Source organism: Macaca fascicularis, chromosome 3 (assembly GCF_037993035.2).
Source record: "Macaca fascicularis isolate 582-1 chromosome 3, T2T-MFA8v1.1".
Taxonomy (NCBI): Eukaryota; Metazoa; Chordata; class Mammalia; order Primates; family Cercopithecidae; genus Macaca; species Macaca fascicularis.
The window spans coordinates 82,028,136-82,054,305 of NC_088377.1; the positions used below are offsets into that span (position 1 = coordinate 82,028,136).

Below are 26,170 nucleotides of genomic sequence, written 5' to 3' on the forward strand. Positions count from 1 at the left end.
TACTGTAACATGGATGAACCTCAAAAACACTGTGCTGAGTGAAAGAAGCTAGTCACAGAGGGCCACACATACTAAGATTCCATGTATATAAATTGTCCAAAACAGGCACATCTATTAGAGATTGCAAGTACATTAGGGGTTGCATATAGCTGAAGGGATGGGGATTTCGAGGAGTGATTGCTAAGTGACATCAGTTTTCAGAGTAATGAAAATGGTCTAAGGTTGATTGTGGTGATGAATGCAGAACTCTGAAGAAACCAAAAGCCACTGAATGGTCCTGTTTAAATGAGTGAATTGTGTCATGTGAATTATATCTCAATAAAACTGTGGGAAAGAAAAAGATAGGCTTAACATAATCATTAGGCGAATGCAAATTAACACCACAATGAGAAACTACTACACATCTATTTTAATGGCTAAATTGTATGTTTTTCAAATCTGATACTACTAAGAGCTAAAGAGGAAGTACAGCAATAGCAATTCCTACAGTTGTCAGGAGGATGCAATTTGGGAAACATCATAAAAGGTTATAACATATTTAATTCTAGTTATTTATTCACGAGTTCATGTGCCTGGCGGACTGAAATCTCTGAAGGAAGGCCTTAGATTTATTACCCTCCACATCCCTAGAGCTCAGCTCAGCGATCCTTGCTGAGTTGCTGCTAATAAATATGCCAGGAATTGGATTGAACTGGAGCTTCAGTCACACACCTAGACACCAAATCCAGATTCTGTTCAATCATTAAAGCCTATAAAGGAGGCTGCATACAAATGCTGAAGCCATGATTTGGTCCCAAATGGACAGAGGTTGCATGAAGGCAAAGCCCACATCCGGGGCTTTGTTAAGCCGTGCAAATCCATTACCAGAAGGGTGCCTGCACATAAGAGGCACACCACACAGGTAGGCCAGACCAGTTTGTGATGAAAGTAAAAGAAGATGAATGGTGGTCATTACTCTAACTGTATATATTGAGAAATTTTTTATACTAAGTCAAGTCCTGAAGAAAAGATAAATGTGTCCCATAAACACACAGTTGTTTTTTTTCAAGCCAAGATAAAACTCAAAGTTCTTTGCCTCTGACCTGTATTTACTTGCCCCCTCACTATACGCTCACATCTCCTTACTAACTTCAGAACCTTGCTATTCAACTTTTAAAACAAGGGATGTTGAATAAGGCTGGTGTCATTGTTCCTCCAGCAGAAATGCAGGAAGCCATTCTGTACTTACAGTAGCCAGGCAGATGTCCTGCAGGCCTGTGGTTCTGCAGCTCTGACTCAGTCCCCAGGGCAAGGTGAGATTTCTTGTTGGAATCTTGCAAAAGCATCAAAAACACCTTTTGGGGAAAAAAAAAAAAAAGCCAGGTATTATTTTATGTTTCTATACACATCGCATTTCTTTTCTACTGCCTCAATTGCCTAATCTATTGTGACAACATATGCCAAACACACCCTATATGTTTCACTTTGTCATCCATTTAATTGGCATAACTCTAAGACTACTTAGTTCTCAGCAAAACAGGCTACCCATAGAATGCAAAGATGAATGAAACTTGGCTGTGAACTCCCAGACCCTCACAGGCTAGTGGAAGCTGGTCAAATGCATAGGCAGTGGTAGGCAGGGAGGGGACAGATAGTAACACAGTGTATCCGATTCAACTTAAGTTTGTGACTCACTGTACCAACATCTTAGGAATTCAGAGGTGAATCAGACAATAAAATTGCAGTGCTCAGTTTACTCACAGTAGATGGGATCTCATGCATAAAAATCCCCATTAAATGTGTGCTTTCCATGGGCTGTGATATATGATGTCACTAAGGTAGTTAATTAAATAACTTGCTTGAAGTCATTTCTTGGTTAGTAGTGGAGGCAGAAGTCTAACCTCAATTTATTCAAAGCCAAAGACTATGACTAAAGTAGCAAAATTAAGATGAGAAAGCAGAAGTGTGAGCCTACACAAAGGGAAATGAGGTGGGTTGGAGACATCGAGGCCCTTGAGCTGCACCTGGATCGCTGGCAGGGATTTATGGAGTGATGGAAAAAGAATCTCTAAAATAAACACTGGGCAATGCACAAGAAGCATAAAAGTCAAGGAGACATAGCTTTGCAGCAGCACAGTCCTAACTGCTGGAGCTCCACTCTTGGCAAGATGTGGGCCAGCTCTGTGTCTGCAGGCATAGGATTGCACCACCCAGAGTGTTGGCTGCCTTGTTGTATTAATAAAACAGAGATGATGATCACAGTATCTAACGTTGAGTAGATGATAGCTGTAAAGTGCCAGGCATAGACTCTGGAAGCATTCAGTAAGTCTTCTGTTATTCATGTGGTTAGCCAACGTTTCCTGAACACCCTCTGTGGGCCATGCACCAAGTTAGGCACTGTGCATTGCCACTCTCTCCCTTGGCATCATCTGTGCAGGAGCTTCCATCACCCCTTCCTCTGCACATATCCATAGAGATATTGGTCCCTGGCCCAGGCCCCTCTCCAAGTGACTCCTGCTGGGCCAGTGTCACTGTCCATCCAGCTGGTACCTCCCACCCAATGCACTGGGTAGTGAAGTCCAATACCTGCATACACAGATATCAGCCCACACTGAGCACCCTGCCTCACTTCTGATTTCTCTACACAACCTCACCATTCTGATTCCTCTAAATAAGCAAAAAGGCATTGACTGTCTCTAGATGTTCCTGAGGAGCTCCCAACCACCAGGAAAGATGGGTGAAAGCACCAGAAAGAAGAAGCCATGAGCAAGCAAGCCTTCAGGAGAGGCATGCAATATCTCTGCACGTGGTTAATTAGCAAAATCCTACTGAGCAAAATCTGCAAGCATAGCACTAGTGAAAGGTCAGATGCAGCTACCTTCCTGTGAAAGATAACCCTTTGCTGATTCCCAGTAAGACTCCAAGGAAAAACTGCAAACCTCACTACTATTGCAAATAATAACATGAAGAATAATGATAAATAACATTTCTGAGTGTGCGTCAGCCATGTGACCTTGGACAAATTATTTTACCCCTCTATAACTTAGTTTCCTCACATGATAAATGGTAATAAATAAGACATATTATAGGATTGTTGCAAGCAGTAAATGCATTTATGTATAAAGTTATAAAAACGATGCCTGGCATGTAGCATGCTGGCAATGTCTGGTCTTAACAGTAGCTAGATAAGGATGAGTAAGTGTAGTAGGGTGTATGTGCTATGTTTCATCATGTAATTCTCAGATCAATCTGATGAGACAAGTACTATTATCCTCGCTTAAGATGAGGGCATTGAGGCTTACTGCAGTAAGTCTTCACCTAGTGCATTTATAGGGAATGAAATAGGAAACAATAGAAATAGTGAAAATCAAGACTTATTCATTGACTAAAGATTTTCCTTTACATCTTATTCTAAATAGAATTTTCATTTAATGGTCACATTTAACTATGATTATATGAAGCATACCTTGATAATTAAGGCATTATTGATAACAATATTCATCTGTCCTTTTTAAATTTTCCTTTTCTAACTCCTCTCATAAAAGGCCATAGTTGCATGTGGTGGGGTGGAGGGTGTGTGGGTGTGTGTGTGAGTGGGTGTGTGCAAACATGTGTGAATCTGTATGCACATGTTTGAATGCACACATTTGTGTGCGTGTGTGTTGGAGGAGGAAACAGAATAAGGACAGAGTTTTTGCCCTCAGTGATCTCACAGATCAGCAGGAAATACAATCACTTATGGTACGACACTAAGTATCTGGGTACAATGTGTCTGAAAATTCTGGAACGTTGCCTGTGAGTAGTGAAAGGCAAGCCTAAGACAATCAGAATTTTATGAGTGCCATCAAGTAGCAGCTCACCTTAACTGCAGGCACGCTGTCCAGGAGGTTCTGAGAATTTGACAAAATGTCAAAGTAGCCCCGTTAACAGAGAGGGCCAATAAAGGTTACTCTTTTCAAAAGCAATATGACATTGATCACTGTAATCAAAGATTTCAAGTCTTGATGGTAGACTTTGCTTTTGTTATTTTGCACTATAATTCTCACACTGAATCACACAGTTAGACAACAATTGTAAAACTCTCCTTGGCCAGTATTTCAGGTAACCCTAGCATCCAGAATAGAACATTACCTAGGGATTTAATGAAAGAAAACTTATAAGAAGGCTCCTAACATTTCACCGACTTCTGAACATAGTATTTCCACATTATATCATTTTACAGTAAGTCCTCACTCAGCATCATCAGTAAGTTACTGGTCACAATGGCAACTTTAAGCAAAAGGACATACAGCAGGTCCTCAAACAATGTCATCTCATTCAATGCCATTTTGCTACAACGTTGATGAGGGGGGAAAATTGTTTTGCTTAAATTATTAGTTTCCAGGAACCCATCAACAATGTTAACTGAGGTCTCACTGCATTCCTTCTTATCTGATACATACTTTCCAGCAATATTTAAATCAATATTTCTACTGAAAGGCATTCTTCAGGTTTTTTAAAGTAATTCAAATAAAGAAACTTAAACTCTGTTTCATCTCAATAATTACGAGGAGATGCAAAATACTGCAAAAATATTCTCACTGAGATTATAAAAGTTCTGGTCAAAACATATAAACAATCCTCCAAAAGAGATAGAAATAAAGGTTAAGCAATTGCACAGGAAGTTATCTGAATGCAGGCTAAACATCTAATGTCCTGGAAACACATTCCAGTTTAAGAAGAATGCTGCGTTTGTGCATTTAGTATGGAATGACATTATTTATACATACGTCTTCCTCCTCTTTTGGTGGTATTTTCCATCATTGTAACTGAACATAGGCCATAGGCCAATTCAAAAGGACCAAATAAGACCTACACCTTCCGACTTTCATACAAAATAAGTAGAATATTGTTTCCAATCTTATCTAATGTTTTGAATTTCACGGAAATTACAAGCTTCTCAAGTCAAAGGACAATCAAGTTGGTCAAACTACTCATTAATTTTTAGGTAAATGTATCACGCAAAGTAAATAAGAATAAAATAAGAAATGATGAAATGAAGTCTCAAGGGCACTAACTAGCATGAAAGTAATTTAAAATGCAACAAAAATATGGCTTTAAAAGCAATGCCTATGGCATATCTACTCTTTCTTTTCAAGGGACAGTAAATTCAAAAGTTTTGGGATTCTTCATTTGAGGATCTACGTCTCCTTAATTTAAAAGAGCTTTGAGGTCTAGGCATTTATGACAGCCCAGTGTCATCTCTACACTGATTGTGCTATCAATCCCTCAGCCATGAATCCTATGCCCCATCCTTTTCGGTTCTCCGTTTAAAGGGTATTGTCAAGAAGCATGAGACCCCAGATATGATCTACACTTAAAGTGTCAGTTTGATGGATTGTGTCCTGGAGATGGTCAGTGCAAGGTACTTTTTTGCTTAGATGCTAGAGAAATTTATTAAGCTGATCAAATTTTTGTAAGACAAGGACAATGGAACCCAGTTGAGTGATGACATGAGCAGAGGAAGAATTTCCAAACTTGACCTACATGTAACATAAGATGTACTCTTTCCGTTTCCCCAAAGCAATTGTTTTTCAAAGAAGCAGAAGATGAAAACACATGGACAACTTAGATGATAAGAAACACTAGAGACACTAGCAATTGCTCTCTAAATATGGGACCTTGGGCAGGGCTGTCCCCTGACATGCTAACACAATGCATGCAGCAAGATTTGTTATTTTACAGGAGCTTGTATGATTTCCTATCACTGCTGTAACAAATTACCACAAATGTGGTGGCTTAAGACAATGTATTTAGTATCTTACAGTTCTGGGGGTCAGAAGCCTGATATAGGCCTTATTGGGCTAAAATCAAGAGAGAATACACTCCCTGGACTTTCCTAGCTTCTAGTGGCTGCCAATATTCTTTGGCCAATGGCCCCAGCCTCCATCTTTAAAGTTCATCTCTCCAACTGCTGCCTCATCATAACATCCTTCTTCCTCTCTGACCTTCCTCAATCCCCTTTAGATGTATCTTTTTGATTACATCAAGTCCACTCAGATAATTTGGGGTATCTCCTGCCACAGTCCCATATGGGTAACATTTACAGGCTTCAGTGATAAGAACGTGGACATCGCTGGGGGACCATTATCTAGCGTATCCTAGAACTATCACACCGTCAACACACCTTTGAAACAAGGGCTGTTGATTTGAGGTGTCCCTGGAGACTACAGAACAGTAGAAGTTGGAAAGTAGTGTAGAAAATTTTGGAGTCCAACACAAAATGAAAAAAAATCCAGTTTCTGATTTTTGGTCAACTCATTATCTTTTTGGTCTCTTAGTCTCTCAGTTTGCTTATTCGTACAAGGGGAAGATTAAAAGACATGTTATAAAAGGTCAATTATAGTTCACACTCAGGCTCTGTGACATCCTACAAGACCTTGTTATAAACAGAATGCAAAGAATGGGTCACAGCACTCCAGTGGAAGGGCTGATAGCACAGTCAGTGTTTACAAGACACCAGGCTGTCTGCATAAATGCTTAGACCCTGAGGCTGCTCTAAGTTAAGAGGACCTTAGCCCCCAAATGAAGAATCCTCAAAATATTGAATGTATTGTTCTTTAGGAAGAAAAAGAAAAAAGAAAACAACAACAACAACAAACAGGATGTCACATAAAAGAAAAAGGGAACAGGTTCTCAAAAATTACCTGTTTCCTTCTCTTCCTTCTTCCCTCTTTCTTCCTTCTTTCCTTTCCTTTTTTTTTTTTTTTTTTTTTTTTTTTTGTAAGGAAGACACCAGTTTAGGGTTTGGGGCCGACACAAAGTGGCAGCTGGAGTGGGGCAGGTTCCCACAAGAGGGCATGTGACCAGAGCAGCAAAGCAGCGTGGAGAACTTGGAAGATGAGCTGCACACAGGAGGACTGAGGGAAAAGGTAGCATAGGAATGAGTAAGTTGAGTTTCTTAGTATCAGAGAAGGGCGGTGCCAGTAAGGCAAGAGGAAACACTAAATGAATGCTACGTAATTGGATTGGAATTAGAGATGCCATGTGGAGTTGAACTCCTAGTTTTCTATTTATGGGCAGAAAGAGAAGCAAAAATAGAGGTGGATCTTTTACTTTATCCATGAGGAAACCTCAGAGCAGCAACACCCCAGCCGTCATGAGTATATTGAGCAGCCAGGATTTCTTGGAGAAATGGCTGATTCTCGAGCCAGGGCTGGGAAAGAATGGTAATCCTAGAACATCTTGTTTTGTCAGGAAGCAGGAAAATGCTCAAAGAGTAGGAGGCATGAGTTAAAGGGCACGAAAACCAGCGTGAAGGACCTCCCACCGGCTCAACTTGGTATGACATGAGCCTCAAAGTAAATAATGACTCTACTGAATTGTAACTCATTGAGTAGAATAGGATGCTATGAGTGGCTCCTGATATAAATAGGTCAATGGAGTAAAGAGAAAGTTCTTTCTTACTGGACAATGCCAACTAAAACACATAGAAGAAATGATGGAATTAGAAAAATTACCACTTGGCAAGTGCCATAGTAATAATTTTTAATTCTGGCAATGAACATTAGAAGATGCTGAAACAGGTGGGTGAGAAAAGTGGAATTTAGAGAGTCTCAAAATATATCCTCAAGAAAAAAAAAAGGAGAGAAAAAAGGAAATTAACTTAAGAGTGGGAAAGCCTGGCAGATACCACTTTCCACTTTACCTGGGATAAAATATCACCCCACTAGCCAGGGCGCAGATCAGCCTTGTGCAGCAGGCAGCTAGGAGCAGTAGGACACAGCATCACCCCCGGAGTGTGCCAGCTAAAAATTCATAACCTGACCAATCACAGCAAAATAGGGCAAACTCACATTGAGGCTCATTGTGCAAAATACGTGCTCTGGACTCTTCAAAAATAGTGAGGTCATGAAAGTCAAGGAAACTGAGGAATCCTTGCAGATTGACAGTGACTAAAGAGGCATGCAACTGAGTGCAGCTCGTGATCCTGGACTGGATCTTTTTGCTCTTAGGGACATGAGGGGCACAACTGAAACTTAAATGGGCAAAGATAGTACAGGAATTCTTTTTTCTTAAAAATCGTTCTTAAAAAAAAAGTCAAAAAACAAAAAGATCAAGCCCTACATCTGAGGCCCAGGCTTGACCTCTTAATGCTGCATAGGATGGGGCAGCTGAGTTCATGCACCCAAGGAACTAGCATGCAGAACCTCCTTGGCAAAGGTACAAAGGGAACCCACTAATCCGTATTTAGCAAGCCGGAAAGAAAGAAACTTCCCATCTCAGGCAGGCTCACCAACCTTTCTAAAACATTACTAGAAACTTCAAAATTATTTTAAAAAATACACTGCAAAAATTTACTCTGTTTGCATTATGCCAGAAAGTTTTGTCTTGGCTTCAGAGGTTGCTGCAAATATATTCCGTAGGCAAAGCTAAGACTTCTAGCTCTCTATGGTCCCATCCCACACAAAGTAAACATTGTAACTTGCCAGTATTGTCCTTAGGTCCAAGCATTGGAGTAGAAAGTACAGATGCCTTAATGAAACTGGTGACTATGGTGATTCCATTTTAAATCTTAATTTCACTAGCTTGTAGGTAAGTTTGGGAGATAATAATTTATAGTAAGTGTATTGCAGTTTAGAAATAAAATATGCTTTTTAGCTGAAGAGCTAAACTGGAGAGTTCATTGACAGGTGCTCCTCACTCCTGTTAAGTCATCAGGCAAAATGCAGATGAAGGAAGAGAAAAGCAGCCTCAGTGCTACAACAGCCATGCTAACTCTGGATCAATAACAGACATAAGAAAGGAAAGTCAATGCTCGCCAAGTGTGAAGAGACAAAATTGGTTGAGATAGACATTTTATAGCCTCTGCCAAACAAAAGAAGGTTCTCCAAAAGCCCCAATCTTTTTCCAATTTAAGATGCCTTTCTCAAACAGCTCTAAATATACTGTTTATATTTTGTTAGATCTCATATACATTGTATATATTCTAGATTCTTTGCCCATGGTTGCCCTTAGATAATTTCTTTCTTAGCATCTGTGTGTGTGAGAGATGTGGAAAAAGAGAGATAAGTAAAATCTAGTAAATCAATATTTACTTAAGCCCTATTATGTGCAAAGCACATACTAAATGTAGAAAGTAGAAATTACTGTAAGCAGTTGAAGAAACACGTACTACATCTCCAAAGTAATTGAACAACTTGTTCTGTTGCTCCTCCCTGACTTGTGAGGAGTTCTTGCTGTTCTGGGGGTGACTAATAGCAAGAACATGAATCCTGAATTTAAAAAATTGCAGAGGCAGATTACATGGAAGAATTATTCTTTTCAGAAGGTGGTGGGGATGAAACTCCTCTGTACTTTGATTGGAGCGGTGGTTCTACAACTCTATACATTTGTCAAACTTGTAGTGGATTTTACTGTAGGAATTTTACATATGAAGTACATAAACATATATTTTTTAAGAAAAGAAGGCAAAGAGGAGAAAGACAGATATTTCTGAAAGGAATATGAATGGATAAAGTACAAATATAAATATTTTATAAAAGAATGGTGACTATTAAACAGAAATAGAGATGTTTAAGGAATATAGCATAATATGGTTTGGATCTGTGTCACCACTCAAATCTCATGTCAAATTGCAATCCCCAGTGTCCAAGGTAGGGCCTGGTGGGAGGTGACTGGATCATGGGGGTGGAGTTTTCATGAATGGTGTAGCCCCATCCCCCTTTGGTAGTGTATAGCGAATGAGTGAGTTCTTGTGAGATCTGGTTGTTTAAAAGTGTGTGACACCTCCCCACTCTCTCTTGGTCCTGCTCCTGCCATGTAAGATGCCTGCTCCCTCTTTGCCTTCCACCTTCCATCCCCAGAAGCAGATGCTGCTATGCTTCCTGTACAGTTTGCAGAACCTTAAGCCGATTAAACCTCTTTTCTTTATAAATTACCCAGTCTCAGGTATTTCTTTACAGCAATGTGAGAATGGACTAATACATAGCATAAAAAGAATTTTTAGAAGTTATTCTGTAATGCAAGGTATATTGTAACATTAAAATATAGACAGATTAAAATACAACAATGTCTAATCTGAAAATACACCACTGCACATGTTTTTTGGATATAAATAGTAGAAAAATATTGATCAGTCCTCATATTTATGTCACAATCTAGCAATATGTAACCTGCACTCAGTGTTAATTATGTGATTTGACGTAAACAAAAACTGTGTGTGGAAGATAGGGAAGATAAACCTACTGTAGGGATGAGAAAATGAAGTTAACAAAGAGTTCTTAAAACTCAACAATAAGAAAACAAGCAGCCCAATTTTTAAAAAGTGTGCCAGAGACCTAAACAGATACCTCACTAAAGAGTATATTCAAATGGCAAATAAGAATATGAAAAGTTGCTCTGCATCATATGTCATCAGGAAAATGCAAATTAAAGCAGCAGTGAGATACCTCTACACACCTATTAGAATGGCAATAATCCAGAACCCTAACAGCACCAAATGTTGGCAAGAATATGGAACAACAGAAGCTCCCATTCATTGCTGGTGGAAATGCAAAATGGTGCAGGTACTTTGGATGACAGTTTGGCAGTTTCTTACAAAACTAAAGACACTCTTACCGTATGATACAGCAATTGCAGTCTTAGGTATTTACCCAAATAAGTTGAAAACTTATGTCCACACAAAAATCTGCACACAGATATTTATAGCAGTTTTGTTCATGATTGCTAAAACTTGGAAGCAACCAAGATGTCTTTCAGTAGGTGAACAGATAAATAAACTACAGTACATTCAGCCACTGGAATATTATTCAGTGGTGCAATGAAATAAGCTATCAAGCCATTAAAAGACACAGAGAAAATTTAAATCCATGTTACTAAGATAAAGAAACCAAATTGAAAAGGCCACAAGGGTTGTATGATTCCCAACTCTGCAACATTCTGGAAAAGGTAAAACTACAATGACAGTAAAAAGATCAGTGGCTGGGTCTGGGGGCAGGAAGGAATGACTAGGCAGAGCACAAGAGATTTTCAGGGCAGTGAAACTGTTCCACATCATACTATAATGGCAGATCCATGGAATTATACATTCATCCAAACCCACAGAACGTACAACAGCAAGAGTGAAGCCCAGAGGGCTGGATGGTGATGTGTCCATGTCAGTTCATCAATTGTAACACATGAGCCATTCTGCAGGGATGTTGATAGTGGAGGAGGCTGGGGGCAAGGGAGGTAGAGGGACACAGAATGCACAAATTGTGCAATTTTTCAATTGAGCACAAATTGTGCTCAATTTTGCTGAGAATCTAAAACTGCTCTTTAAAAAGTTTTTGAAATTAAAATAAATGTCCAGCCTAAGTGATTTGTTCAGGTTGCCCCTGACAGGAAGTGATGAAACATAAATGCAAGTGTCAATGTTCTTGTCCTGACTCCTAGGCTCTTCCCATGGCAACCATGGGTTGAAGAAGCTATGGGGCAGCAGGCCAGTTAGGAAATCCTAAATGTGACTAGAAGGCACTGGGTTTCTTTTGAAATGAGGAAAAGATTGAGGGACATGAAAAAAAAGCATCTAGGACACAAATGCGTGTTATCATTTTGGGACTCTGTCATTTGACCCCATCACAGATCTTCAGGGTTATCCCCATGAACCCAGTAATCGCACTTCTGGGAATCAGTCTATGGAGAAGCTGGAGGACCCTGTTCTTCGGTCTCGTGTGGTCTCAATGGCAAAATCAAAACTCAGGAAACAACCAAAGTGTCTTAAAGCAGGGAGGAGAGGAACTACATAAGGACACATTTTTATAAAAGAAATGATGTCACCATGAACATCATGACTATAGGAAAAATAAAAACTGTTCAAGATAAATATTGGGAAATGGGTAACTCATGACTATAGGAAAAATAAAAACTGTTCAAAATAAATATTGTGAAATGGGTAACTCTTGTTTAAAAAAAAAAAAAGAGGTATATGCAGTGAGATTTCAAGACTGGTTTAGAATTCGGGGCATGGAAGGACCGAAGTACAGTAAGCTCTTAACAGGCCCGAGTTCTGTAGAGATGAGAGTGGGGAAGGGGCAGACATCACAAGGAGAAGCATGGACATGGGTCTGGGGGAGGTGGGAGGCTGGGCCTGTGGCTGGTGGATGAGGAAGCCAAAGGGAGCAGCCTCTAAACCCCAAGACACACCCAGGTTTCAGCTCCAGCCTTGTCCTCGGTGAGTGCCTGCAGGAGGCTTTCCTTGGTCCCGGGGCACTCCCTGGCTGGGGATCCTCCCACGGCATCTCATGCAAGTCCCTATCAAGCGGAACGAATGTCGTCTGTCTGTGTGTCACGCTCTGCGCTAGAAGTTTCTTCCCTTCAACCCTATGTTGTGGTTCCTTCCATGATTCCCAACCTACAGGTAAGGGTGCCAAGGTAGGGGAGTCGTTCTGCAGTGAGAGAGCACCATGCATGATCAAGGATGCAGAGCACTCCCCGCGGCCCTGCAGGCTCTGTCCAGCCCCAGCTCTCTCAGCACCCCAGAGGGTGCAGGAGGAAACATGGAAATCTCAGTTTCTATTCCTAGGTGGAACCTACCAGACATAAAGAATTCCTTATATTTAAGACTGGTAGGAGCAACGGTGGCCTCTGTGGCCACAGTGACGGTTCTTTAAGTTGCAACAGGTCGCAGCTTTGTAGGGGCCTAAGTAGATTTTTACATTGATTTATCTAGTTTTTACTAAAATAACACTTATAAAGGAGATAGTGGCTTTAAAAGATTTTGCAGATAATACGAGTAACACAAGCACAGCAAACATGAAACAGCACAGCTGACACCTTCTTATTTCTGTGGGCTCTTCATTTTAGCCTCAGATGTGACTAAGAACTCAGACAGACCTAAAAATTAGGGAGGAAAGCAGGATGTAGGCAGGAAGGAGGAAGGGAAGCAAAAAGAGAGAGGTAGGGAAGGAAGGCAGGAAGGAAGGGAATTACTAAGAAGAATACTGAAGAATCTTATTTACATATGCTATGGTTATGAATAAGCCTCTCCCTAAATGTACATTTTACCTTGAGATATTATTGATTGGTCATATATGCCACAATAATTAACAAAACATTTTAAAGCTAAGCATCTACGCAGGACATAAAGGCTCTCCTCACCAGTTTTTGTGTTTTTTTTTTTTTTCTGTGATGTTTAAATTCATAAAATATTCAAGCAAAATGTTCCACAAAATTTCACTCTTCTTAATAATAAAAATTAAGAATATTACCAAGGTTTTCTCTTTCATTAGCGACAAGCAAAATGCCACTTATGTAAAGGGAAGACCCACTCTTCCTGTCGCATGTGTTTAATTGTAAATCAGTAAATATATTGGAGGTGAACACTCATTATTTCACTGATAAGTGTGCTTGGTCCATATTCCCACAGGGTCTTCCTCCCTGACCTGAGAGTCCAGTGAGCTTATGAATGTGTTCAATTTATCTGTACAAGATGCCATACAACTAGTAAACAACCAGATTAACCTGGTGAATGATTAGAGAGACAGACATGAACATAACAAGTCTGGGCTTTTTTGACAATTTCTCTTTATAATCCAAAAAATATTATTTTATTTTTCTTTTCCAAGGGACCCAGGATGGCAAAACTACCCCTGGAAGCAGCACCTCCTTCTGTCTGTAGGGAAACTGACTCATGCCAGCTGACAGCTCTCAACTAGTCAAACGATTAGCCTCCAATATAATATTTGGACTTGTCATTCACATTTAAGAAGACAGTGACAACTGCGGTGCCTGACATAGCTGCATTCAAGTACGGTGCTTTAGTTAGCGGCAGGTCTGTAAACCTACATCTGACTCATGCAATCTTGGGAAAAGAGGCTTAGGAAATTCCCTCTTGTTCTACATTGGCCCAGGGAAGACTGCTGTCTCCCAAAAACTCCTAGAGGAAAGGTACCTTTTGGGGGTATAGATGTTATTTAATTCTGGGGTAACTCCAAAGCTACGGCAGCAACGTCTCATGCAATCCCACTATAAGTGAGAAAAGCCATTACCATTTTTGACAGATTTGTTCCAGGAATTCAACCGTTATTGTTACTCCTTGGGAAACCATGCAAACTGTTCAGATTTTTCCATTTTAAAGATCAAAAACCTGGTGCCAGGTGCAGTGGCACACACCTATAGTCTCAGCTACTTGGGAGACTAAGGTGGGAGGATCTCTTGAGCCCAGGAGTTCCAGACCAGCCTGAGCAACACAATGAAACCCAGAACATATATATATGTTTTATTAAATATGTGTATTATTATATGTAATATATGTATATGTATGTATATTATGTGTAATATATGTATATTTTATTAAATAATAAAATATTATTTATTTCATATTAAAATATAGCTGGATGAGTCTTTGGAAAGGTCTAGCACATCATTCACTTAGAAAACATTTATTAAACAACCACGAGTGCCAGCAACTGTCCTGGGCACTGCTGGTACAGAGGTGGGTAGAAAAGACACAAGCACTCACAGGTCTCAGCTTCCATGGGAGAGACAGAGATGCATACATAACAAGTTGGGAGAACTGTCGTGAAGAAAAGCTTCAGAGTGCAGTGAGGGCGGGTGGGGGGAACACGGAACAGAATTGATGCTGAGGAATCTGGGAATCCGCTGCAGAGGCGCCGTTCATGTCGAGACTTGAAGAATGAAAATAGGAGACAGCCAGACAAGAAAAGATGCAGTGATCGCATCCTTTGGCTTTAGAAAACAGCTCATATTCATCATGTGTGTTTATTAGGCTGCTTTTTGTTTGTCTCTTGCACTCTAACTTGCTCTATTAAAACGCAGTGGGAATTGATGGACTCCAGTCCTGATGATGCATGGAATACAGAACATCAAACACAAAGGCATGCGCTCATTTAGAGAACTTGGCTAACTATCAGAAACCCTAGGTCTAAGCAGAGCTCACCATTTATGACCTTCGTGATTTGAGGTAAAGAAGTTAGCCTATGTGAGCCTCAGCTAACTCAACCTTAAAACAGGGATGATAAGTTACAGAGTTTTTGGGGAACCAAATACATTCTATGTATAAAAGCATTTTGTAATTTTTTTTAATGTTTCACAATCTTTTATGACTATTTATTCCAGACAAAACTTGTGATGGGGGCTATCTACTTGGGACCACACTGATTTATCACACAAAAGATTGCCTTTCCTCCTGCATCACTAACCCAAGGAATCAATTCCAAAACACAACTGAATGTTCAGACTTTGACTTTTGCAGATTTTTAAAAATTTTAACTTGCAGCACTTGACTTTTTGAAAATCTGCAACATTTTCTATAAATAATAGTAATGCAAAATTAAGGCTCAAATACTAACCACACAGAGAGCCAACCTCCAGAACCCCAAACAAGGCTTGCCTTACGTTGGGTCACACAACACAGCAACGTCCTCCTGGAGGAAATGCCTATTTCTGCCTGTCGTTAAGTGTACTCTATGAAGAACCTACATGGAGTAGTCTCATCCACCTCAGATCCAGGTAGAGAAACGTGGGACCTGGGGGGTGGGAGCTTACCAGGCGTCTGCAGTGTTCCCGTGCTAAACCCGCTCACATTACGGATACCCAGCATGGGGCCAGAGGCTTCCAGACAGAAGCAGAAAGAGGAGGGCAACTCTACATGAAGAATTACAACCAGCAATCATCCACTACTGACAACTGTTTAAACACCTCATGATTCTGAATTAAAGACACCAAGCTTCTCAACTATAAGAATGCTAAAAGAGGTGGGCACAGTGGCTCACACCTGTAATCCCAACACTTTGGGAGGCCGAGGCAGGTGGATCACGAGGTCAGGAGTTCAAGACTATCCTGGCTAACACGGTGAAACTCTGTCTCTACCAAAAATACAAAAAATTAGCCGGGCGTGGTAGTGGGCACCTGTAGTCCCAGATACTCGGGAGGCTGAGGCAGGAGAATGGCATGAACCCGGGAGGGGAAGCTTGCAGTGAGCCGAGATCGCACCACTGCACTCCAGCCTGGGTGACAGTGCCAGACTTCGTCTCAAAAAAAAAAAAAAAAAAAAGAAAGAAAGAAAGAATGCTAAAAGAATGCCATTTCACTTAAAGGACAATCGTCACCTGTCAAGTGTGTTAAGTTCAGTTATTGGTGTTTACTATGCTACCAATCAGAACCCAAATGTAAATAAAAGTGTACACTTTTCTCCGTCCCCTCCCCTTTACCCACATCTCTTCATTTAATGTGGAATGGCCAAAAAAGCATAAATAATTAAAGCATGCTTCAGTTTTCTCAGTACCTCTTCTAAGGTGGTGTCTGAGATCCCATAGCCCGTCAGGTGCAGCTGACGCAGGTTCTCATCCAAGGCCTGGAGGAGCCCTTTGAAGCAGGCCTTGTCTGTGTCCTTTGGAATGGCGTAGGTCAGCTCACTTCCACTGCTGTCTTTGAGAAATGCTTGTGGAATATAGATCTTTATCAGGGATGTAACACGAGCCATGTCTTCCAGATCATGGGCCTCCAGAACAGAAAGCTATCCATAAAAAAAAGGAAAAATGAAACCAGTAACGAATGTTAATCCATATATACATAAATTGATTTCATGTATATCCATAAGCAAATTATTTCAAAACTCCATTTCAAAGCTTAAATGAAATATCACATTTAAGCAATAAGCATCTCCATGACATCTTGTATTTTTTTCTTTCTTTTTAAAAAATATAAAGCTGCAGTGATAAACCTGGTGAGGCCACACCCATATGCCCCCCAACATGCCCATCTTAGCTACTGGGCATGCCATGGCCAGCCTCCAGGGGTTTGTATTCATGAAGTGCCCCCCACCCCCTGGGAGGGCCACAAAGAGATCCTGGGCCTAGCATTGAACAGCAGAAAACTGGGTTGAAGGGAGTCTTAAAAGGGAGACAAGAATTCTCAGTCAAAGAAAAAAGGAGCCACCTGGGGATGATGACATTCATGCTGAATTAGAGAGGAAGCAAACAGGAACCTTGACTCAGAGGTGAGGGAAGACTTTTCATGGGCCACCAAGGGTCAAATACAGTCATCAAGAGTGGAGAGGTGACTTCCCACACACCCTGAATCCCAGACACAGAGTCACTGCTGCCTGCCCCCAGTTGACACAGTTAATGACTACAGAGGTGACACAGGTTTGGCCTCCCAGGCCAGACTCCACTTGCTCTATCCCCTCACTACTGTCTTGTATCCTGGCAAAGTTTTAGCCTCCAGGAGGGGAATATCGTTGTCAAAAAAATATTTCTAGGCCAGGCACAGTGGCTCACGCCTGCAATCCCAACACTTTGGGAGGCCGAGGTTGGTGGATCACCTGAGGTCAAGGGTTCCAGACCAGCCTGGCCAATATAGTAAAACACCATCTCTACTAAAAATACGAAAATTGGCCGGGCCTGGTGGCATGTGCCTGTAGTCCCAGCTACTCGGGAGACTGAGGCAGGAGAATTGCTTGAATCCAGGAAGTGGAGGTTGCAGTGAACAGCGAGACTCCAAAAAGAAAAGAAAAGAAAGACAGAGAAGGAGAGAAGGAGAGAGAGAGGGAGAGAGAGAGGGAAGAAGGGAGGGAGGGAAGGAGGGAGGGAGGGAGGGAGGAAGGAAAGAAGGAAGGAAGGAAGGAAGGAAGGAAGGAAGGAAGGAAGGAAGGAAGGAAGGAAGAAAGAAAGAAAGAAAGAAAGAAAGAAAGAAAGAAAGAAAGAAAGAAAGAAAGAAAGAAAGAAAGAAAGAAAGAAAGAAAGAAAGAAAGAAAGAAAGAAGAGAAAGAAAGAAGAAAAATATTTCTAGAATACCTAGGTCATGTACTTCCTGGCCCTGACACTCACAGCAGCTCCTGTTATGCATCAGGTAATTCTGACTCCTCATGTATTTTCTCCTGGCAGTCAAAAGGCATACTTGGGTTCCCAGAGGCTTGCTCCCTGCGCAGGCCTGGGGGCACTCATTTTGGCATGTGGGCCATCATGCACAGAAGGCCTCCACTGAGACATTACTACTATGTAACTGTCGTCACTTGTTTCTCATGCCACAGACAGGAATGGGACTTCAGTGAGATGGAATGGTTGCACTCCTTACCTGTCTCGTGAGTGTCAGGCGGAGCCCCTGGCCATACGCCTCCTTCAGGCAGAAGGGAGGACCGCAGCACCTGAGCCTCCCGTACTGGAGGATGGCCACACGGTCACTCAGCGCTTCGGCTTCATCCAGGTGGTGGGTTGTGAAGATGATCGTGCGACCTGGGTCCAAGAACAGGGCACATCAGGACCAGGAGGACCTTCCCTCCTTTCCTCAGGATGGTAGATCCAGGGCACAATTTAAAGATCCTCACCAATTTTCAAACTGAAAAAAACTGAAGTGTGTCCTGCAGGAAGGACTTAGTCAAGCCCACTTTGCCAATTCGAGGCCCTGAAACTCTTTCCTCTACAGTAGTTCCCACGGATCTCCCATCCCCACCTCCATGAATGAAAGTGGGTGCTCTGCCAGGCACGGAGGGTGAAACTGTGGGGCAAAACACAGAGTGGTTGTACACAGTCCCCTGTTCTCTCTGACTTAGAGTCAGATCACTGCATGAACAGAGAGAATAAATTTAAAAAAAAAAAAAGCTGGGTGGATGTCTCTCTCCTCAGATACTAAAGTCCTCTCTTCCTCATTTTTTTTTTTTTTTTTTTTTTTGAGAGGGAGTCTCACTTTCTCACCCAGGCTGGAGTGCAGTGGCACCATCTTGGCTCACTACAACCTCCACCTCCCAGGTTCAAGCAATTCTCCCACCTCAGCCTCTGGAGTAGCTGGGACTACAGGCGAGCGCCACCACACCTGGCTAATTTTTTTTTTTTTTTTTTTGGTACTTTTAGTAGACACAGGATTTCATCATGTTGGCCAGGCTGGTCTTGAACTCCTAACCTCTGGTAGTTCACCACCTCGGCCACCCAAAGTGTTGGGATTACAAGTGTGAGCCACTATGCCTGGCCCTCCTCTTTCTTCTTTGGATGACCAGGGAGATGTACGTACGGAGAAGGCTGTATTTTATGGAAGTGCAATTGAACAAGAAAATCATAGCACTGGGTTAAGGCAGAATTCAATCATAAAAAAGAGGTCTGAAATGGCCATGGTATACATTGATACCCTTTGGAATCAGGGATAGTGTAACCACATGTATTCATTCTTCCAAGTAGCAGCGTCGGAACATGCAATGCCTCCCTGGAAAAGCTAACAGCAGCCATGACTCTCAGAGAGGAGAGTACGTTGTGGGTGACGGGCACAGGGAGCCAGGGTGGAGGGGCACTTGGGTGTTCCTGGCAGGAAAGACATCACCGAGCCCAGTGGGCATGGCCTCCTTTGGCAGAAACAAATACTACGTTCAAATGTTTTCTCTAAACATTCTAGCATCTTGTCAAGTTTTACGACTTTTGCTTGGAAAGAAAAAGCCTCAGATTTAGCTTTAGCAGAGCAGAGGCCATAGAAACTAGAAGATATTTTGATGAAGTTGATACAGTTATATAAAAAGATGTTGCTGCTTTTAGCTTCGACACTCCCCATTGGCTTCCACTGAGCCCCAACCTGTTCCATTTTAATAAATAGAAACACATTGATTGATTCTTGCTCCTAAGATAAATGTTCAAAGAGAGAAGGCTAAACATGGCTTTAATTCTACTCAAGTAAATGTTTGAGGTGGTGAATACGCTAATTACCCTGATTCGATCATTACACAACGTGTTCATGTGTCAAAACATCACGCCGTAACCCATGATTGGAATGTAGATGGAGCTCGAGGCCATCATGCTTAGCAAACTAATGCAGGAACACAAAACCAAATACCGCATGTTCTCACTTATAAGTGGGAATTAAGTGATGAGAACACATGGAGACAGAGAGGGAACAACACACACTGAGGTCTACCAGATGGTGGAGGGAGAGGGGAAGGAGAGGATCAGGAAAAATAATGAATAGGTACTAGGCTTAATACCAGAGTGATGAAATAATCTGTACAACAAACCCCTGTGAAACAAGTTTACCTATATAACAAACCTGCACATGTACCCCTGAATTTAAAAGTGAAAAAATAAAAACAATAAACATATGCAATTATCATGTGTCAATTAAAAACAAAATACAAGTAGAAAAAACAACAATAATAGAGACAGCTTAAAAGACTAAGACTTTCAATATATTTAAAAAAAAAAAAAAAAAGGATGCATTTACAAAGAAACTATGGAATGTAGACCCAACAGCAACAGAGCTTGAAGGTCCACAATGACCAGTTCTTGCCACATATATGTCCCTGTCCCCAAGTCCAAGGCCAAGCTCCTTGCATGTTAGACCTTTGAGGCTAAGAAAATTTGCATAATCCTTGATCTAGGATTAAAGGCAGTTTAGATACTCTGATTAGAGCTATCATGTAGTTCAGATGATATGTTCCCATACAATGAAGTCTAAAAATAAAAGTCAACTAGAATCTAAATTCCCAAAAGAGAAGCAAAGAGTAGAATGGTTGTTGCCAGGAGCTTGTGGGGCGGGGAGCGGGGAGGGAGGCGAAGGAGGGAGATGTTAGTTAAAGGATACAAAGTTTCAACAACACAAGATGAACAAATTCTAGAGATCTATTGTACAGCATGGTGACTACCGTTAGTAATAATGCATTATACATCAGAAAATTGCTGAGATTAGATCTTAAGTGCTCTCAACAACAAAAGGTAAGTATGTGAGGTGATGCACATGTAAATTAGCTTGATTTAATCATTCCACAATGTATAGGTACATTTTTCCCTTGGTATCTGTGGGGCATTGGTTCTAAGACCCCTGAAGATACCAAAATCCCTAAGTAAAATGGGGTAGTATTTGCACATAACCTAAGTATATCCTCCCATATACTTTAAATCATCTCTAGATTATATATAATACCTATTAATAATATAATGTACTTACCATTTAAATAGTTGTTATATTGGGAGGCCGAGGTGGTGGATCACCCGAGGTCAGGAGTTAGAGACTAGCCTGGCCAACATGGGGAAACCCCGTCTCTACTAACAAATATAAAAATTAGCCAGTTGTGGTGGTACGTGCCTGTAACCCCAGCTACTTGGGAGGCTGAAGCAGGAGAATTGCTTGAACCCGGGAGGCAGAGGTTGCAGTGAGCCAAGATTGTGCCATTGCACTCCAGCCTGGGAGACAGAGCAAGACTCTATCTCAAAAAAAAAAAAACAAAAAACAAAAAAACAAACAAAAAAAAAACTGTTGTTATACTCTATTATTTTTATTTGTTTTTTTGTTTTGTTTTGTTTTGTTTGCTGTATTATTATTTCTTATTGGTTTTCTTTCCCTGAATTTTTTTTTCTTTTTTTGAGACAGAGTCTCACTCTGTCACTCAGGCTGGAGTGCAGTGGCACAGTCTCAGCTCACTGCAACCTCCACCTCCTGGGTTCAAGTGATTCTCATGCCTCAGCCTTCTGAGTAGCTGGGACTACAGGCATGCACCACCACACCTGGTTAATTTTTTTGTATTCTTAGTAGAGACAGGGTTTTGCCATGTTGGTCAGGTTGGTCTTGAACTCCTGACCTCAGGTGATCCACTTCCCTTGGCCGCCCAAAGTGCTGGTATTACAGACATGAGCCACCGTGCTAGGCCTTTCCCTGAATATTTTTGATCTGAGGTTGTTTGAACCCATAGATGCAGAATCCATGTATATAAGGAGTCAACGGTGTATCAAAACATCACTCTGTACACCACAAATACACAATTTTCATTTGTCAATTATACTTTAATGAAGCTGGGAAAATAAATAAAAAATCTTTCAAAGAATTTAAATTAGGTTTGCAGGGATTTGACCCTTGATGACTTTTTAGTGGCTGTTAAGGAACTCCAAGACATATCCAAAGCTTTAGAGAGCTATATATAGATATAGACATTTTTTTTTTTTTTTTTTTTTTTTGAGATGGAGCCTCGCTCTGTCGCCCAGGCTGGAGTGCAGTGGCACAATCTTGACTCACTGCAACCTTTGCCTCCCGGGTTCAAGTAATTCTCCTGCCTCAGCCTCCCAAGTAGCTGGGACTACAGGTGTGTGTCACCATGCCCAGCTAATTTGTGTATTTTTAGTAGAGGTGGGGTTTCATCATATTGGCCAGGATGGTCTCGAACTCCTGACCTCGGGTGATCCACCGTCTCGGACTCCCAATATAACAACTATTTAAATGGTATGTACATTATATTATTAATAGGTATTATATGTAAGCCTCCCAAAATGCTGGAATTATAGGCATTAGCCACCACGCCCTGCCTCAAAGAGCAATATTACTGTTTTCCCCAAGATACTGCTTGATTGTTTCTCTCTCTGATTCAGATGATATGTTCCTCCAAAAGTTGCGCTTCCCACATTCACCCCTTGTCTATTTTAATAATAATAACGATAACCTGTCACTGATTGAGCGCCCACATGGCAGATACAGAGCTGTGCACTTTCACATACAACTGTGCACTCTCACATCCTATGAGATGGTACAATTGTCTCTATTTGCAAATGAGAACACTGAAGCTCAGAAGCATTTGATCATTTCTGCAGGGTCACATGGGATTTGTAGAGCAAGTACATACCCCAGGACAGAAATTTAGTTGAGATGTGCCAGTTTTCACTGGTATTTTTTGCTTCCTTATTTATTTTTCCATGGGAGACACAGAAATACTGGTACCAGGGCTGATCAAGAGCCCTCACTGTACATAACTAAGCAAGAAACACACACAACATTCCAGGTAGACTGAGTCCCCAGTGCACTGGTATTCTGACAGAAGAGCTCTTTCTTCTCAGCAGGAAGTGTTTGTTTCTGCACAGCCCTTAGATCTGTCTCACAGAGTTGTATGATTACCTAGAGGTTTGGGCTGCTTCAGAAATGGCTATACATTTTGATTCTTGAAAACACATTTTTCTTCCAATACCGCCTATCTAATCACTTACATGCTATTGATTTTTGCACTTCAATCAGTGCAGGGACGATTTCAAAAAAGTCCTCCAAAGACAAAAAAAAACATTGCTAACTAGTGAAGGGCAGTGAGAAAATATTTGGTTTGTAACAACAGAAACTGAAGAAAACTGTCTGTTTCTGAGACTTTCCTTGTATCTATTTTTCTGTCTAAAATAAGCTTTGTGCTCATTACAAAAATGTTCTGTCAGCTAAAGCTTTGAGACTCCAGCTCTAATTTTTAAACTAAACAAGAGTAGTGGGCTTGTGGTATTTAATTTGCACCGCAATTCACAGGTGCAGAAACAATGTAATCTATTTGTCTGTCTCCCATTGATTTTCTGCATCAGTCCCCAGCCAGGGTAGCGCACAAATTGTTTGATCCAGTTTCAATCGTTTCATCTCAAAATTTAATCAGTCTTTTGAAGTGGTGGTCAGTTTTCCATTTCCACCCTTTCTGTATCTTTCCCCAAGGGGCACTCAGGTAAATGGAGTCAGGAGTCTTGGTGATCTCGTGGCAATGGGGAAGGGTTCAAATCTTTGGGTACCATGTGGTCAGCATCCTCTGGTGTCTGGGTGCCAACCAAGACCACATGGCACTGTCCCCCTCCCCACCTTGGCATTTGTAGCTTGTACTCCAAAGGGGTCAGACCAGAGCAGAGTGCTTCCGGGCTGTCTAGGCCTCACAGCAGGTCCTGCTGACTGCAGATGGCTGAATCTCTGCCCTGGCCTCCAGCCAGCTAGCTCCAAGGAGTTCCCTACTTCCCTGGCAGCATCCCTAGCAAGCCCTGTCTTTCAGTGTCAAAGTTCATGGGCGTGAAAAGGTAGGGAATACCAGCCCTCGGTGCCTCACTGGGTCCTGGAGTTCTGCTCAGCCTCGTGAACTCTGATGTGGCTGAGCCATGATTGAGGAGCCAGCATCGCAGATGTGGCCTGCACTTCTCTAGTGCAATTGACCAGGCCAGGCCAAAGCCCAGAGTGGAACAAAAAGTCACATCTGCTTGCTCAATTTTCCCACTTCTATCTCTGTCTTCTCCTTCCATAATTCCACCAAAATTGTGGGGCAGAAAGAAACAGATTGTTCTTCTATACTCCTTTTAGTTATTTTTCTCCTTTCTGACTCTAGCCTATGGTTAAGCTTTAAGTGACAGAGTGGAGTGTCTTTTCTACTTCAAAGGTAGAATTTGATGGTCCAAGACATCTGGGCTCAGCCCTCTATATGCTAAGAGAAAGGAGAGCTCTTTCTTGTTATTTTTCCTTTATTTCTTCATTTGCAAATCCTAGTTCACCTCCAGGGAAATGGAGACCTTAGGTCAAGTCAGAAGAAAACTTTTATACTCAAAAGGCGAAAGAAAAAGCAAAGTAACATTTTATAAGAGTCTGTATTAATCCTGCCACTGATGCTTCTACACTTGTTTACCAGCACCAAGACGTGTTTCACTGTTGCAATGTTTCTCTCCAAAAGGGAGAATTCTCATCGAAAATACATAGAGCAATGCTTCCGAGCTGTCAGGATTGCAGAAAGAATCAGAAGTTGGAAATTAGTAACTTCCCATCAAATGTCCTAAATTGGAAAGAAACAATAATAGATGCGAGAAATATGGACCAGAGGCTCAACGGCCACCCTCAGTTCAGGAAACTTTCTCTGTAGCTACAAGTAAATCAACTGCCATCTCTCTGAGCCTTCATTTCTTCATCTGAGACAAGGGATGTTTGTCCTATGATCTGGGATGCCTCTTCTAAGAAACTAAGCTCCCAGAAGAAGACCATTTTCCTTGAAATCACGTGTGATAATATATAATGTACATAAATGTCATTGCTGTTATTGAGTTAAAAGCTCAAACACAAAGTAAGCAATTCTAAGCACTATAGAGATGTTATCTAACGAATATATCCCTATAAGTGATTTAAAAACTATGTTTTTCTGAAAAGGATAATGTAGCCTCATTGGGACACAACTAGGTTCTTCCATACAATAGCGATGCATTTCCTGCAATACAACATTGTGGGAAGAGAAGGCAGAATAAGGCTCAGTGCCTACCTTCTCGGTACTTGAGCAGAATGTCCCACAGGCTATGCCGGGAGCAAGGGTCCACCCCACTGGTGGGCTCGTCCAGAACCACGGTCCTCGACATGCCCAGGAAAGCAATGCCAATGGACAGCTTCCTCTTCAGGCCTCCAGACAGCTCTCGAGTCTGTTTGTGCTGATGCTGAGTTAAGTCCACATCATGAAGAGTTCTGAAATTAGAAGAAAGCATCACTCTTCTCCCTGAACACCTTAAACCGTTGCTTCTAATTTCACTCCAGAAATAATGACTAACAGTGACTGAAATCATTATAAAACACAAATATATCACAGAGGCGTGGATGCTACACACATATGTGAGTCTCACCACAGCAGCATGGACTTTCTTCAGGTTCAGATGGAATCACACCAAGGGACTAACCGTGATGCACACCAGCAATCTCTGTCCAGAATTGTGCTTGGAAATACTTGCATTGTCTCCTCTCTGGAGAAGCATGTCTCTCATTTCACTCATACCTCCTGCCAGGGAGGGCCCTGCATCCCTCTACAAGGTACAGAGTATAGTGGAATGGCTGATGCACCAGTGTAGTCAGAAGATGCAAGGCAGGCCCAGCTCTACTGTTCATCAGAGAAGCCCTTCACTCCCTGGCCCACTGTCCACTAAATCTGGATCACCCAACCTTCCTGATTAACGCAGATGTTCCAATGAAATGCCATGTGCAAAGTATAAATTATCATTTGCTATTCACGTAAGAACAAGTCTCCTGTTCTGTTGCAGGGATCTTTTGGTCTTGGGAGTTCCAGATCTCAGACACCCAGTGCAAAGCCTTCCCCATGTGAAACTTTACCCCCCTTCCAGGGATCCACTCTCTTTTCTCATAAATAACTTCCCTCACCACTGTGCCCCTGTTAACTCTGCAGGAATACTTACTGCCCTCATCACCTACTTATCATCTTACTCATTGTTAGAGACCCAGTTTAAACAATGCCTTCCGGAAACCTTCCCTTGACGGCTCAAACCAAAGTGGAGTCTCTCCCCTGAGCTGCAGGCATGTTTCTACCTTCCTGATAGCCAGCAGCTAAAGTCATGGTGCCATTCTGCAACCAGAGAGAAGGCTAGACAGTCAGAGGAGGATTTGACAGGTTCCAGACAGTTGAGCTTCAAGAATAGTTGGGGCCTGGAACATTCCAGAATCCCAAGCAAAGAATTGGGTGAATCCCATTGTCTGCCTGATGACT

At 41.6% G+C, this 26,170-nt stretch overlaps 1 protein-coding gene across 1 annotated transcript in view; it reads right to left on the reverse strand.

Annotated features, from left to right (window-relative positions):
- ABCA13 (ATP binding cassette subfamily A member 13) overlaps positions 1 to 26,170 on the reverse strand; it is a 410,641-nt gene that overhangs the window by 240,371 nt on the left and 144,100 nt on the right. The window contains exons 24-27 of the mRNA XM_074036523.1: positions 24,947 to 25,143; positions 18,037 to 18,194; positions 16,247 to 16,477; positions 1,229 to 1,334 (exon numbers count right to left, since the gene is read on the reverse strand). Coding sequence (XP_073892624.1) covers positions 1,229 to 1,334; positions 16,247 to 16,477; positions 18,037 to 18,194; positions 24,947 to 25,143 — 692 coding nt within the window. The remainder of the gene's footprint in view (positions 1 to 1,228; positions 1,335 to 16,246; positions 16,478 to 18,036; positions 18,195 to 24,946; positions 25,144 to 26,170) is intronic.